At 38.0% G+C, this 14369-nt stretch overlaps 1 protein-coding gene across 2 annotated transcripts; it reads left to right on the forward strand.

Annotated features, from left to right (window-relative positions):
- The first annotated feature begins 548 nt into the window (after positions 1–548).
- Positions 549–14121, forward strand: LOC308695110 (uncharacterized protein). Of its 2 annotated transcripts, XM_081373083.1 has the most exons (10): positions 549–647; positions 1349–1464; positions 2251–2316; positions 2428–2508; positions 3788–3841; positions 4608–4673; positions 4785–4865; positions 7133–7186; positions 8499–8597; positions 11973–14121. In XM_081373083.1, exons 2-9 carry the CDS (start codon positions 1429–1431, stop codon positions 8511–8513), a joined length of 453 nt encoding a protein of 150 aa, XP_081229209.1. In that variant the 5' UTR covers positions 549–647; positions 1349–1428; the 3' UTR covers positions 8514–8597; positions 11973–14121. The 2 variants fall into 2 exon arrangements, with proteins under 2 accessions (XP_081229209.1, XP_081229210.1); XM_081373084.1 differs by lacking the exon at positions 549–647 and having other exon boundaries at positions 1291–1464; positions 11973–12601.
- The last annotated feature ends 248 nt before the right edge of the window (positions 14122–14369 follow it).

A 14369-nucleotide genomic window follows, 5' to 3' on the forward strand; every position in this document is an offset into this window, starting at 1 on the left:
GGGACATTTGGGTTTATGAGGACAGAGGCCATGTCCTCATAAATCCGACAGCGTAGATGTCATTTACTACGTTCCAGACGCTCCCTCTCAAAGTTTGGCGCCATGTCCTTACATACCACAAAACCCTGAAATTTTACCATACACAGTGTATCCCTGATTTCGAGAGTGCGCCCCTGTAGCCAGGTCCTGGTATTACACCCGCGTCATCAAAAATTTGCATCTTTCACACAAGTGTATTATTTGGGGCCTGTGATTGGTCAGATCGATACCGCTAGGCGGGAAATCGCGAAAACAAGATGGCGCCAATGGGCGGAGCTTCAATCAGCTTTAGTGATTGGTCAGATCGGTACCGGTAGGCGGGAGATCGCGAAAACAAGATGGCGCCAGTGGGCGGAGCTTCAATCAGCTTTAAAATGTGTAGCAACTAATGCAAAATACTAATTATTTAAGTATTTTTGCCTGTAATTTATTAATTGTGCATTAAATATATGATAAATAAATAAATAAAATCCCGTTTATATTATGATAAGTACAACGTAATCAGAGGTGTAGTCATTCGTCGTCACGTCATTTCCTGTTTGGACTGGACAAACTCTGCACCTGAGAAGACATCTGTGGACCTGATGAAGGCAACTGTTATCCAAAAGGTAAGTTATAATGTTGTTTAATTGCTTCTCTAATAGCACGTGGGTCCGGTTGGCTTGTTTGTGCATGTTCTGTATGCTCTTCGCTGCTCGTTTTACAGTTAGAAAGCAGCTAGCGCGTGATGCTAACCGTGCTAGCGGACCTATAAGTTAGTGATTCTGTTTACAGACTGACATGAGGGAATCAGCGATGCTTGTCATTTTAAACTCGTTTTCGATTGCACTATATTTGTAACTGCTACCTTTTCTGATCTCATAAAATAGTCTAGCCATCATAATAACGCGTTGGCATGACTAACGTTTCAGTATGTGAAGGGGAGGCTATTTCACCCAGTACAGTATCCTGATATGCTACTGTTAATATTACTACAGTTATGCTTGCTTTAAACACATTAAGACACAAATATGTGCTCTTATTACTCCTGACTATAATAAAATATAGGCTACTCTGAATATTATTAGAACTCTGTTTGATTCAGTCTTATTAATACTGTCACTATTATTGCCTATAATATTAATTGTGAATGAAATCTATGAATGAATAGTTATTATCAATTAACATATTCCTTAAATATCATATAATAAAGTATTAAAATAACTTGAATGCTGTTTACCATAATTGATCAATTTATTTAAAACAAGCTTTTTGAATAATATGTCAAATGAAATGCAATGGTCGTGAGAGTCTTTTTCTATGCGCGCAGACACATGGGATGATGGCTGAAGTGAGTCAGTGAAGGAGAAGATCAAGATCTGGAAGAGGACATGCCGTTTACAGACACAGATGAGCTCCAGGGCAGATTCAGCAATCATTATAAAGGTGAGTTCAGGGTTTCCATGCATAAGCAGTGCCATGCGACCAGTGCTCCTCAGAAACAGATTATTTGCCACAGTTATCAGTCCCTGAATTATGATTGTGTGTGTAAGAAGTGAGTCACGATCACTTACTGTACATCTAGCACAGGCACAATGTCTCGTATCACTCTCATACATACACACACTTGAACTCAGTGCCGTCCAAATGTATCTAGTTACCAGTGTCCCAGTAAATCTAGTGTCCTCATAGACCAGTATTCTGTCAAACTTACACAACACACTCAGTCAAAGTCAAACATCAGGAACATGCTCTTATGATGTCCTCATAAAACTGTGTCCTCATAGACCAGGATTCTGTCAAACTTACACAACACACTGAGATTCTTCTGTCAAGTCAAACATCAGTAACATGCTCTTATGATGTCCTCATAAAAGGGTGTCCTCATAAAACTGGTGTAAAGCTACACACAACCTGACACACTGTAATGAAAACACATGTAATGTGATGCATAAAAGCCGTGAACATTACCTTGTGGTAGCATTTAAATATTGAAATATTGATTTGAAAACTTTAACTTTGTAATCTTGTATATTATCTCAAATCAGTATTTCATGTGCAAATATTTATTGATAGGTAGCTGTGTATCAGGACCCTTATTATCCTGTCAGTTTATTTTGTATTAATTACTGACTGACTGTACATTATCCTTTATATATTCCATTTATAATGCTTTTTTTAAACTCTTAGGTGAAGTGTTTCTGTATGTAACGCTTAATTTCATATTTTCAGATGAGCCATAAGAGCCAGTGGTCATCAGGCAGTGATTGTGCTGCTCTGACTGTGGGTCTAGACAAGGTAAGTGAGAGTTGTGCTGGAAGAGAACGAGCAAACGAAGCAGAGACATCTGTGAGATCTAGTGTTCACACATTTACACCACTGTTTCATGTCTAATGTTATGTTTTGTAGACTCTCAGTGAGGTTGAACCCTCCACTCTCGAAATGAAGAGTCCGTCCCCGTCCCAGTCAGAAGCCAGAGATGTACAGAAGGTATTGTTTTTTTGGAAATTAAATTAGGGATACAGCGATATGAACATTTGGGCCGATAACTGATCATTCTTTATATTCGAAAGCCGATATCTGATATATTAGCCGATGAATCTAAATCCAAAATTTGATATACTTTGAAAGCCTGATTACAAAAACGAAACGCACATCATTTAAAGCCAATGTCCCAAACACTTCAACATAAATCAAACATAATAGTACAGTGGCCTAATGTAAGATTCCTTAACTTTTAAAATGAATTTTACATTCATATTTCCAACTTTCTTTATAAAAAAATGACAACACTTTACAAAAAGGTTTCATCTTGTTAGTATTAGTTAACATGTACTAACAATGAATGAACAATACTTCTACAGGATTTACTTAACGTTTATCTTAACGTTAATCTCAACATTTTCCAAGACATTTTAGGATCCAGTGTTGTATCTGTTAATTTAATGCACTGTGAACGAACATGAACTCACATATTTTATTAACTCACATTAACAAAAGTTTTTCAATATGAAAAGCAATTTCACCAGATGTCTTGAATAGCTCTATTTGGAAATAATTAATCATTCTAGAATGATAGGTGTGATTTTGTAGGGGTTTGCATCTGCATAGAAAATAATAAATTGCAAGCAGAGATAAAAAAAATGAACAAAGATGTGAAATAAACAATGCCTCATATATTCCAGGTAAGTCTAACAGCATTTAGGTACAGAACTTGAGTAATCAACTGTAAAATAACACGGCAGAGTCTTTACATAGCCTGACTTCACAGAGGCCTGTACTGCAATGTCACTACCACAGATGGGTATGAATGATAAAGCAATACATTGTGCAGCCCTACAAGTTAATGTTCATGACTTTAATGCATCACATTACATGCATGTTCATTACAGTGTGTCAAGTGTGTGTGTGTCTTACACCTGTTTTATGAGGACACCGTTTTATGAGGACATCATAAGAGCAATGTTCTGATGTTTGACTTGACTGGAGAATCTCAGTGTGTTGTGTAAGTTTGACAGAATCCTGGTCTATGAGGACACTAGATTTACCGGGACACACATATGGAATATTAGGATCGATACTGATAACCCATAATTCACAGCTCATTGTGGCTAATACCAATAGCGAAAACTATTTGTGCTTGTCAGATTAAATATAATCATTGAAGAAGTTGGTAAAAAATAGCAACCTCTGTTTGGCTTTCAATAAGTGATACTAAAATTATTATTTATTTGTCTTTTTTATATATTTTTACTACTTTTTTTTTCAGATGATAACTCTGAAGAATCAGATGAAACCTGAACAAGATACAGCAACTCTAAAGGTATCCAATAAGTTAATGTAATAACTCTGTTTCCTCAGAAACAGATTATTTGCCACAGTTATCAGTCACTGAATTATGATTGTGTGTGTAAGAAGTGAGTCACGATCACTTACTGTACATCTAGCACAGGCGCAATGTCTCGTATCACTCTCATACATACACACACTTGAACTCAGTGCCGTCCAAATGTATCTAGTTACCAGTGTCCCAGTAAATCTAGTGTCCTCATAGACCAGTATTCTGTCAAACTTACACAACACACTCAGTCAAAGTCAAACATCAGGAACATGCTCTTATGATGTCCTCATAAAACTGTGTCCTCATAGACCAGGATTCTGTCAAACTTACACAACACACTGAGATTCTTCTGTCAAGTCAAACATCAGTAACATGCTCTTATGATGTCCTCATAAAAGGGTGTCCTCATAAAACTGGTGTAAAGCTACACACAACCTGACACACTGTAATGAAAACACATGTAATGTGATGCATAAAAGCCGTGAACATTACCTTGTGGTAGCATTTAAATATTGATTTGAAAACTTTAACTATTTTGTAATCTTGTATATTATCTCAAATCAGTATTTCATGTGCAAATATTTATTGATAGGTAGCTGTGTATCAGGACCCTTATTATCCTGTCAGTTTATTTTGTATTAATTACTGACTGACTGTACATTATCCTTTATATATTCCATTTATAATGCTTTTTTTAAACTCTTAGGTGAAGTGTTTCTGTATGTAACGCTTAATTTCATATTTTCAGATGAGCCATAAGAGCCAGTGGTCATCAGGCAGTGATTGTGCTGCTCTGACTGTGGGTCTAGACAAGGTAAGTGAGAGTTGTGCTGGAAGAGAACGAGCAAACGAAGCAGAGACATCTGTGAGATCTAGTGTTCACACATTTACACCACTGTTTCATGTCTAATGTTATGTTTTGTAGACTCTCAGTGAGGTTGAACCCTCCACTCTCGAAATGAAGAGTCCGTCCCCGTCCCAGTCAGAGGCCAGAGATGTACAGAAGGTATTGTTTTGTTTTTTGTTTTTGGAAATCAAATTAGGGATACAGCGATATGAACATTTGGGCCGATAACTGATCATTCTTTATATTCGAAAGCCGATATCTGATATATTAGCCGATGAATCTAAATCCAAAATTTGATATACTTTGAAAGCCTGATTACAAAAACGAAACGCACATCATTTAAAGTCGGCATGAAATCAAATTTGACAAATCTTCTTTTTATATGTAATATTGTAGTGTTTATTATAAATGATTTATCTGTGCACTTCATTATTTTTTCAAAATTCATGTACCCTTATAATCTTTAATCAAATACATTACCCTTCCCTCCCCCCTTGAAAACGACCTCTCTTCTCTTTTGGTCATGTGCCATGGCGAAAGGGTGCGGCCAGAGCCCATGAGGGTGCGGCTATCGGTGTTTGTCTCGTTTCGCGGGAGGCTCATATAAATATGGTCTGATTCCTGCCTGAAAATTTAGCTGCTTGTCCTTGTTCTCGTCGCTGGGCTCCTCAATAAAAAATCCTTCATGTGAGGGTAACGGTGGGGGAGTCCGGTGGAGAGAAATCCTCCACAACTGAATGTAAACTGGCATTCAAATCTGCCTCCATTTTGTTTGCAACGCCCAACCTCCAACGATCCAATCAATTCCCGAAGGACGAAATCAAGCCCCGCCCTACATTTTTTTCTAATTTCAGAAGCAGTTTCACTCGGATATACATCACAACAAGGAAAAAATGACAATCTCAACTTCCATTTCATGCCGACTTTAAAGCCAATGTCCCAAACACTTCAACATAAATCAAACATATACAGTAGTGGCCTAGTTTGAACCAGTGTAAGGTTTCTTAGCTTCTAAAATAAATTTTACATTCATATTTCCAACTTTCTTTATAAAAAAATGGCAATACTTTATAAAAAGGTTTCATCTTGTTAGTATTAGTTAACATGAACTAACAATGAATGAACAATACTTCTACATGATTTACTTCATGTTTATCTTACTTAACGTTAATCTCAACATTTTCCAAGACATTTTAGGATCCAGTGTTGTATCTGTTAATTTAATGCACTGTGAACTAACATGAACTCACATATTTTATTAACTCACATTAACAAAAGTTTTTCTCTGTTAGTTCATGTTAGTTAATGCAATAACATATGTATTGTGAAGTTTTACCAAAACATCTATTGCCTTAATAATAATAATAATAATAATAAATCAAATGAAATTAAAATGTTATTAGACAACATTAAACTTAAAATGAAATGGCCTAAAGAGCTGAAGGAACACCCCTAAACCTGAGGCTTTGTTAGATGGTTTTAGCTCAACGGAACACAACCTATATATGATAAATTAGATATTTATACAAAATAAACACAATATTACAACTTATACTTGCACAAAATCATGCACAGATTAACTTGAGCTATTATTAATAGTAATCAACTATTACATAGTGAAACTCCTGTTGTGGATGCGCTCCTCCCAGGACAACACGCTGAAACACAGCAACTAAACCCAAAGAATTCACGACGTTTTTAATGCAATAGTTTGCTCATTATAGTGTTATGTATATATGACAGTCCCAATCATAATTAATGTTTTGCTGACCACCGGTGTGGCCTACAGTGAAGTGTTTACTGTAGCACTCATTAACTCAGCCAAATGCATCCTATATGAGATAAATCAGATATATAACAAAAATAAAAAATATTACAACTTACAATTCCACAAGCGAACTCTCCCTGTAACAATGCGCTGATTTCACAGATTTGTGATTCAAACATTTCAAAACCATCACGGTGAACAGCGCACATCTGAAGCTGAAGGAAGAAATCCACTATTTATTAGTGTTAATATAGCGGCCTAATTTTCTTATCGGATTGACAACGATAACATCAATGAGCATTTATTTTCATGCATCCCTGATTGGTTATGACCATATATTTATAGGGTTTTAACTTTATACTTGATTACAACTTATGTCACAGTGTTTTAAATCTTAAGTCACTATTCATCTCATTAATTTGATCAGTATTAATACTGAGTGGTTTGAAATGTCCCATCATACCTGAATTAGTTTGGTGTCATCAGCCTTCTTTTGCTCAAGTATATCATTGATAATGTAATGTTTTAATTTTATGTTTTATGACAGTGATCAGTCAGTGTTAATGGAGTCAAGTATCTGTGCTGCTTCATTTGGAGAATCTCTGAATCCTTTGTCTCTAATAGATGTTTATTTTTTCTTTCTTTGCCTTGCTTTCAGGTGAGCCCTGAGAAGGAACAATCATCATTGGAGGATCAAGACTGTGTTGAGATGGTAATAAAAAGAGCATTGCATCATTTTAGGAAATGCTAGTCTAGTAAGAACTTTTTCACATCATCTTTGGGGCTGTTTTACACCTGGTCATTTCATTGTCAAAACAATTCCATTTACACTTGGCCACATAAATGTGTCTTCACAAAACGGACATAAATCCGATCTTCAATTCCCGCGCTATATCAGATTTAACGGTGTTCACGTCATCGAAAGCTACCGCTATGAGCAGCATTTTTTGTATCATCAGCTAATTTTAAGATCAATAGGAGAGAGAGTAGCATCAGCACTGGTAAAATCATTTATTCTCACTACTTTTAATGAAGATGACTGTGTGTTGAGCATCTGCGACTTACTTTAATTTATTTTTAGTTTGTATTTTGTGCATCAGCATGCTGAAGAGATCCTCAGCTACTCATCTGCAGTGATGCGTGTTGCAGAAGCGCTGTCATATCTCACTATAACGTGTCACATAGCCTAAAATACGCTGTCACCTGTTTATTATTTGGCATTTTTGGGAGGAGTAAAATTCATAGTGTTACCATTAATTACCTTTACTCTAGTGACCGACCACAGTCTAATCTGTCCCTCCACAGTTTGAACCAAAAGAACCGAAAATATTTTTACGCCTCATAATAACATAAATTGTCTTTGTGTTTTGCGCAATTGCTTTGGTAAAGCATCTCTCAAACATACTAAAATCAAAAGCACAATATGGCTCAATGCCCTTATCAAATCGCAAAAGACGATAAGAAAGTAAGTCTGTAGTCTGTTGTGCTGCGTGTTTCAAACTGAAGAGCACACTTTGCTCGCTCGATCAGCTCATGATCTGGCTTTTTCCATGCCTCGTTTCACAGGGAATGAATGCAGTGAACTCCATCTCTGCATGTGCCATAAGTTTAACATGCATTTGGGAACGCAACCAGCACCAGTTACTCTCTATTTTCACATTCGCATTATATCCACATTTTTTGTAGTAATACAATTTTTCAATAAGATGCGTTTATAAACCTGTTTTCACTTAAACTGCAGGTTTCTGCCAGTATAACAGCTTAAGTGAAGAAATTAAGAAAGTATTATAACCTCTTATTGTAAAATAATATACTCATTATAAAATATTAATTTTTCATTGACAGTATTAGTATATCACTGTCTAGGCGATAATTCTAATAATAGTGATCTTAGTGAAGTATTATAGTTGTTATTAATATGATTATTATTATTAAACGGTGCCATTTGTCATGTTTCATAAATGACTTCTCAATACAGGTTAAACTGAAGATGTTCTTGTTTTAAATGTCTCTTTTTCTTTAAGATGAGATCAGTATGACGGACTCTGATGCCAGTGATCCTGATGAAAGCGGTTCTGAAGGTGATGTTCCTGCTGGAGCTGCAGGCGTCTCCAGTAATGTTGGTATGTGTCAACTAATGATGGGTACACACCAAAAGATTTTACATCTTATAAGATTTTCAAAATGTGATGGACCACAAACATGAGGACAAAAAATCCTAGATTTAACCGTTTTGCTCATATAGTGTGTGGTGTGCCATGATGTGAAAAGACCGTTAGGGTTGGGTATCGTTTAAATTTTAACGATTCCGATTCTGCTTATCGAATCCGGTTCTTAACGATTCTTGGTTTCGATTCCAATATTTATTGGAGAGAAAAAAGAGAGCAAATACTTTTTTCTACCTTTTATTCTTGTTACATTTAGGCTATTACCAGTAAAACTGTGACAATGCATCTTAATTTACAATATACTGTACATATATATATATATATATATATATATATATATATATATATAACACTTTAAGGAATTATAGACTCGACTCGTATTAATTGTCTGATGTATTTATTCATGATCTCTATTTTAAACAAAACTGGTTCTCATTTTATCCAGAATTATGCGGCTCTAGTTTGTCTTTCTTGCATGTGATACAATTCGCTGTATTTTCATCTTTTTTTGAAAAGCTTAACCAAACTTTCGAAAGTCTGCTGCGCTCCGCCATCGTAAATATAACGTACAGCGCATGTGCGGCAGGCAGGTCCTGGCAGATCAATACAACTGTAAACAAATGCTCACTGCCATTCACCTCGCGCATGTGAGCATCACCAAAGTAAGGAATCGATAAGCGGAATCGAAGTGTGCGCGACTTATCGAATCCCCGGTTTTTGGCATTTTGGAACCGGTTCTAGATACCCAACCCTAAAGACCATGCAACCAGAGTCTCGACTGTTAACACTCTAGAGACCTCAGAATAAGCATGGCGGACGATATGCAGGAAGCAATTGGGATGATAGTGTTTGGAAATGTTTTACACAACACGTTGTGTAAACATTTGCGCCACAAATCAACAAGCTGATCCTCCATCTCTGCTGTCCACATCAATTTCAGTTTGTGCTGCGCCATGACTGCGTTTCTTATGCTTCCGTCTTCCTTCATCTCGCTTTCTGATTGGATATGGTTTCCTTTCACGTGATAATCTCCAGAGCATGCGCGTGTTTGTCCTCGGGCTTCCCCCCACATTTCAGGATTTCTGATCGTAAATATTCCACATGTTGAATATTTGCGATTCGCGATCAGGTCGGCTCTGACGTTCTTCCGATCAGGTTCGGACACTCTAAACACACCTCACACCAAGGGAAAATCTGATAAGATAATCTATAACCATCAAGATAATCGGGACACAGCTAGGATTTTCAGAAGGGGGAAATCAGCCCAAAATCAGCCTGATTATCTTTTGGTGTGTACCCAGCATAACAAGTTTGTGTTTATGAACATGTTTATTATTATTTTAAACCAATATATATTGTAGTGCAATTTTACGTTAGTATTTTCACCAAAGAAAAATGGTTTTAAGCCAGTTATATTCACTGAACAAAATTATAGATCTAAGTTCTAAGACTTTTTCTATGTACCCAAAAGGCCTGTTTCTCTCAAATATTGTTCACAAATCTGTCTAAATCTGTGTTAGTGAGCACTTCTCCTTTGCCGAGTTAATCCATCCATCTCACAGGTGTGGCATATCAAGATACTGATTAGACAGCATGATTATTGCACAGGTGTGCCTTAGGCTGTCCACAATAAAAGGCCACTCTAAAATGTGCAGTTTTATCACACAGCACAATGCCACAGATGTTGCAAGTTTTGAGGGAGCGTGCAATTGGCATGCTGACAGCAGGAATGTCCACCTGCTGTTGCCCGTGAATTGAATGTTCATTTCTCTACCATAGCCGTCTCCAAAGGCTTTTCAGAGAATTTGGCAGTACATCCAACCGGCCTCACAACCGCAGACCGTGTGTAACCACACCAGCCCAGGACTTCCATATCCAGCATCTTCACCTCCAACACCGTTGAGGCCAGCCACCCGGACAGCTGCTGCAACAATCGGTTTGCATAACCAAAGAATTTCTGCACAAACTGTCAAAAACCGTCTCAGGGAAGCTCATCTGCATGCTCATCGTCCTCATCGGGGTCTCGACCTGCAGTTGGTCGTTGTAAACGACCTGCGTGGGCAAATGCTCACATTCGATGGCGTCTGGCACTTTGGAGAGGTGTTCTCTTCACGGATGAATACCGGTTTTCACTGTACAGGGCAGATGGTAGACAGCGTGTATGGCGTCATGTGGGTGAGCGGTTTGCTGATGTCAACGTTGGGAATCGAGTGGCCCATGGTGGGGTTATGGTATGTGCAGGCGTATGTTATAGACAACCAACGCAGGTGCATTTTATTGATGGCACTTTGAATGCACAGAGATACCGTGATGAGATCCTAAGGCCCATTGTTGTGCCATTCATCCACAACCATCACCTCATGTTGCAGCATGATAATGCACGGCCCTATTCTGCAAAGATCTGTACACAATTCCTGGAAGCTGAAAACATCCCAGTTCTTGCAGGGCCAGCATACTAACGGACATGTCACCCATTGAGCATGTTTGGGATGCTCTGAATCGGCGTATACGACAGCGTGTTCCAGGTCCTGCCAATATCCAACACAGCCATTGAAGAGGAGTGGACCAACATTCCACAGGCCACAATCAACAACCTGATCAACTCTATGCGAAGGAGATGTGTTGCACTGCGTGAGGCAAATGATGGTCACACCAGATAATGACTTGTTTCCAGACCCCCTGAGACCACACAAAACTGCACATTTTAGAGTGGCCTTTTATTGTGGACAGCCTAAGGCACACCTGTGCAATCATCATGCTGTCTAATCAGTATCTTGATATGCCACACCTGTGAGGTGGATGGATTATCTCGGCAAAGGAGAAGTGCTCACTAACACAGATTTAGACAGATTTGTGAACAATATTTGAGAGAAATAGGCCTTTTGTGTACATAGAAAAAGTCTTAGAACTTTTAGTTCAGCTCATGAAAAATGGGGGCAAAAACAAAAGCGTTTAGAATTGTTCATAGTGTATGTATATATATATCATACTATAGTGTGCCAGTAGATAATATCAAATTACATTTCTAAACATTCCTTTTGCCATTAATTGTAAAAATCAGTTATCAATAATCAGATATTATTATAAATAACAATTTTTCTAGAACAAAATGAATGGAATCAGTACCAAACCAATAAGTTTATCATGTTCATGTTGGTCAAAAACTTTGAAAAGGAGATGTTTAACACAACATTCCATCTCCAGAATAATGTTTTGAATGTCATTTGAAATGTAATTTTTAGAGATCAGATGTATAACCAGTTTTAAGTTCTAGATGCAGGTTTGAGTTACATCTGAGTTTCTGATCTGTCTATAACTGATTTCCTACAGGTGTTCAGAAGATGCCTATCGAGAAACCACTGAAGTTCCTCAAGGTACCTGAGGTTTAAATCTGAATATGACTACCATTGTAAGTACATGAGCTCTCATATAGTTAGAGTTTACTAAAGCATGTATTCTTCTGTACAGAGAATGAACATGAGGCAGGAATTGAAAACCTTGTGGAAAGGACAAAAAGTGTGCTGGTCAAATGCTGAAGTTACAACTGTAATTGAACATTTTAAGGCACATACACTCACCTAAAGGATTATTAGGAACACCATAGTAATACTGTGTTTGACCCCCTTTCGCCTTCAGAACTGCCTTAATTCTACGTGGCATTGATTCAACAAGGTGCTGAAAGCATTCTTTAGAAATGTTGGCCCATATTGATAGGATAGCATTTTGCAGTTGATGGAGATTTGTGGGATGCACATCCAGGGCACGAAGCTCCCGTTCCACCACATCCCAAAGATGCTCTATTGGGTTGAGATCTGGTGACTGTGGGGGCCATTTTAGTACAGTGAACTCATTGTCATGTTCAAGAAACCAATTTAAAATGATTCGAGCTTTGTGACATGGTGCATTATCCTGCTGGAAGTAGCCATCAGAGGATGGGTACATGGTGGTCATAAAGGGATGGACATGGTCAGAAACAATGCTCAGGTAGGCCGTGGCATTTAAACGATGCCCAGTTGGCACTAAGGGGCCTAAAGTGTGCCAAGAAAACACCACCCACACCATTACACCACCACCACCAGCCTGCACAGTGGTAACAAGGCATGATGGATCCATGTTCTCATTCTGTTTACGCCAAATTCTGACTCTACCATCTGAATGTCTGAACAGAAATCGAGACTCATCAGACCAGGCAACATTTTTCCAGTCTTCAACTGTCCAATTTTGGTGAGCTCGTGCAAATTGTAGCCTCTTTTTCCTATTTGTAGTGGAGATGAGTGGTACCCGGTGGGGTCTTCTGCTGTTGTAGCCCATCCGCCTCAAGGTTGTGCGTGTTCTGGCTTCACAAATGCTTTGCTGCATACTTCGGTTGTAACGAGTGGTTATTTCAGTCAAAGTTGCTCTTCTATCAGCTTGAATCAGTCGGCCCATTCTCCTCTGACCTCTAGCATCAACAAGGCATTTTCGCCCACGGGACTGCCGCATACTGGATGCTTTTCCCTTTTCACACCATTCTTTGTAAACCCTAGAAATGGTTGTGCGTGAAAATCCCAGTAACTGAGCAGATTGTGAAATACTCAGACCGGCCCGTCTAGCACCAACAACCATGCCACGCTCAAAATTGCTTAAATCACCTTTCTTTCCCATTCTGACATTCAGTTTGGAGTTCAGGAGATTGTCTTGACCAGGACCACACCCCTAAATGCATTGAAGCAGCTGCCATGTGATTGGTTGATTAGATAATTGCATTAATGAGAAATTGAACAGGTGTTCCTAATAATCCTTTAGGTGAGTGTATAACCAAAGGAAAACTGGCCACACTGACTGAATGCCAGCAGTGTAAGACCGCTGAGGATCCTTTCCGTGGGTTTTCAATTTCTGCCTCACTCTCATTCTCTGTACAGAATAATACATGCTTTAGTAATCTCTAAACACATGAGAGCTTTTGTACTTACAATGATAGTTGTATTCTAATGACACTATACTCTTCTAGAGCTGATGTACAGCCCAAACTAACTTTGTTGAATACTTTTCCTGTTATCTCTGTAATTCTGCTTTGAAACTTGACAATTCTGTTTACATTTTCTGGAAATAACAGAATTGTCTTTAGGTAAACCGTCCCTTGTAAGTCGGTTTCTCTACATGTTGCAGCATTTATTGCATGTTGAGTGAGTTCATTTTATACATTTCAAAGCCTGTTTAATGACGTCTTTAAATTGTGCCTGTTTCCGAGGGCTGTTTTGTCAATCTTTTCGAAGTTTTGAATGGTTCATCTGCTTGTCATTTTAATATGTCAAAACAGTAATGATACTGTATGCTTTCTGAAAGATCACACAGTTGTGCAAGTTTTATTGACCATGTTTTTAAGTTTGTGGATGTCACTTTCCCCTTAAAATGGTATGTGATGATTGTATTACATGGTAAAACTGAAAAAACTCAATGTTTATGATGATATTATTGAAGTCATAATTAAAGCACTTCTAAAACACCTCTGTCCCTGTAATGTTGCAAGTTGTTTTGTGTATTGTATTTGAGATCCGGTACTCTTAAATCACCTTAGTCTTGGTAATACACCGTGTTGTCAGGTTTGTGTTTGTGTGTGGGCATGTACCATTAAACACACTCGTCCTTATAATGTTGGATTATGCAGTTGTGTATTGTGTTTAAGATCCAGTCCTCTTAAATCACCTTAGTCTTGGTAATACACTGTGTTGTCAGGTTTGTGTGTGT

This window comes from Scardinius erythrophthalmus (genome assembly GCF_964197995.2).
Source record: "Scardinius erythrophthalmus genome assembly, chromosome: 8".
Lineage (NCBI taxonomy): Eukaryota > Metazoa > Chordata > Actinopteri > Cypriniformes > Leuciscidae > Scardinius > Scardinius erythrophthalmus.